The 2,390-nt window shown below is 66.4% G+C and overlaps 1 protein-coding gene across 1 annotated transcript in view; it reads left to right on the forward strand.

Annotated features, from left to right (window-relative positions):
- Nucleotides 1–301: 301 nt before the first annotated feature.
- A4GALT (alpha 1,4-galactosyltransferase (P blood group)) overlaps nt 302–2,390 on the forward strand; it is a 26,910-nt gene continuing 24,821 nt past the window's right edge. Inside the window, exon 1 of the mRNA XM_046646346.1 lies at nt 302–609. Coding sequence (XP_046502302.1) covers nt 386–609 — 224 coding nt within the window. The 5' untranslated portion in view covers nt 302–385. The remainder of the gene's footprint in view (nt 610–2,390) is intronic.

Below are 2,390 nucleotides of genomic sequence, written 5' to 3' on the forward strand. Positions count from 1 at the left end.
GCGTTTCCAAGTTTTCAGCGGTCCGGGCACTACTCATCAGCTGAGCGAGAGGATGGGCGAGGAGCAGCGAGGACTACACAGCAAGTGTGCGGTGGACGGAGGAGAGTGAGGGTGCGGAGGCGTCGGCAGTAAGGATACTTGGAAGTTGTGAAGATTCAAGCAAATAACTGAAATTCGGTAAAACGCTGGGTGACGCAGGCAAAGCATTTAGCACGGATCCCAGCTGGGGGTGGGGGGAGTTAATAAATGTATTCGGGGGGGGGGGGGGGGGCATCAGGCAGGCCCGGAGTCAAAGGCCGACACTGCCGCTTCTCGGTTGCGGGTCGTGGAAGTGATTTAGCCGCTCTGAGCCTCAGGTTCTCATCCGTTCAATGGGGAGCTTGGGATGATGAACCCACGGAGCAGGCGGCGGGAGGCGCGGGGAGCGCGGCATACCTGTTGGCCCTCGCGCTGGTGGGGGAGTCGGGACCCAGCGGGGCGGCGGCGGGCGGTGCTGACCACGCCCCGGGCTGGAGGGCGGTGCTCCGGCCCTCTGTTCCCGAGCTCTCCCGCCGCCGCCACCGCCCGCGGGGCCCGCTGGTGCGCCGCCCGCCGCCGCGGGATCCGGAGGTACTGGGGGCTGAGCGCAGGGCGCGGCGGGCGGGGGCGCCTGGGCACCGGGGGGAGGGCGCTGCGGAGGGGCGGGCAGGCTCGGGCCACCTGTTCCGGAGGGACCTTCGTGTGCCTCCCCGTGACTGCGCCCCGAAGTTGAGCCCCGGCCCGCGAGGGGAGCGCGCCCGCCCCGGAGCCCTCGAGGCAGCCCCGCCCGGCCCGGGGCCGCGGTGGGAGTGGGCGACCGCGGGGGCGAGAGCGGGGTCCGAGTGCCGGCTTCGCCTGCGCCGCTCTGCGACCTTGGGCGAGTCGCGCCGCCGTGTCTGGGGTCGGGGGATCGTCGCGGGAGGCCTCGCCGCCCGGCCCTGCTCGCCCCGGGCCCGCAGAGGTGCGGCCGGGGAGCGGCCGCCGGAAAGGAGGCAGCAGGGGGCCGGAGGCGTCCCTCCGGGCCTTCGGGGATGCTGAGGCTTTGGACGTGCCGAGGAGGGGGAGGGCCCTCCAGTTGGAGGAGCGGCCCGGCTCCGCGCTGGGAAGTCGGACAGTCGGGCCCCGGCGCTCCCTCTCCGGGATCCGGATCCGCGCACGACCCCTCCTTCCGGCGTCCTCCTCTCCCTCCCTCTTCTGCAGATGCGCAGGGTTGAGGCTGAGTGGGCGCACCAGGTGCTTGGGAGGTCCAGTCTCAGAGTCCGCTCCCTTTCACAGCTAGGAGCGTCCCCGTGCCTCAGTTTCCTCATCTGACCCCCGGGGGTGGAAGTTCCCACCTCCTTGCCAGACTCAGCTGAGCCTCTGGCTCCCAGAGGGTTAAAAGCCGTCTCCCCTGCACCCACTCCCTCCCAGGAGGACACCCTTCCTGTCTCCTCCAATACTGAGTGATCGATCGACTGCTCTCTGCGGGGCTCTGGGGTCGCCGAAGGCCATTTCTCCCATCATTGATCAAATAGCCGGAGCACCTGATGTGCACCCACGCTGGCCCGCCTCTTCTCCAGCTGCCCAAGGCCTCCCCCTTTGTCGCCTCTTCTCAAAGAAGGGGAGCCACCCTGCCCAGGGTGACATAGCAAGGCCCAGGCTGGCCATGCCTGCACCCCGTGTCCCACAGCTGGGATCCCCTAGGGGGAGTCCCCAAATCAGGCCCAGATACAAAAGAAAAGAAGGGGAGAGTCGGGATGGAATCCTCTCTGTTCAGTTTCCTCCCAAACATGTTTCTAATGCCCCAAGGGCCTGCCCCTGCTTGTCTCCTAGGACAGCTCAGCATTAGAGGACAAACTCTGATATGGAACTTCGCCTTAAAAAGGTGTTTTGTTTCCTTGTTCCCATCAAAGCCCTCTAGCCGCCTGGGTTAGTGGGTTGTTCCCAGTGTGTGTGAGATGGTCCCAGGGCGCCTGTGTGTGGCAGAGTTGGCAGAATCTTTAAGCTTACTGGGAACGTCGGGAGGCTGTGACCCACCACATCGCCACATCAGCCCCAGCCAGCAGGCTGTGACCCACCACATCGCCACATCAGCCCCAGCCAGCAACTCCCAAACCCCCCTGGCCATGGGGGCCCCAGGTCCAGATCTCCAAGTACCCAGGGCAGCAGAGGATGCAGATCTGAGTTGGGACCAGGGCAGAGAGAGACAAGGTGGCTGCCAGGGACATTTGCGGCAAGACTGGAAGAAGGGACCGACGGGAAAGAGAAGCTTGATCCCCCCCCTCCCCCGAAGCTGCTGGCCCTCCTGGTTCTTGCTGCTGGGGGATGGGGTGGATGGCTCCTCCCTCCACCTGGCCAGCCAGGCTCTGCCCCGCTGTGCTCTCCGGAATGCG

The sequence above is a fragment of the Equus quagga genome, chromosome 19, assembly GCF_021613505.1.
Source record: "Equus quagga isolate Etosha38 chromosome 19, UCLA_HA_Equagga_1.0, whole genome shotgun sequence".
Lineage (NCBI taxonomy): Eukaryota > Metazoa > Chordata > Mammalia > Perissodactyla > Equidae > Equus > Equus quagga.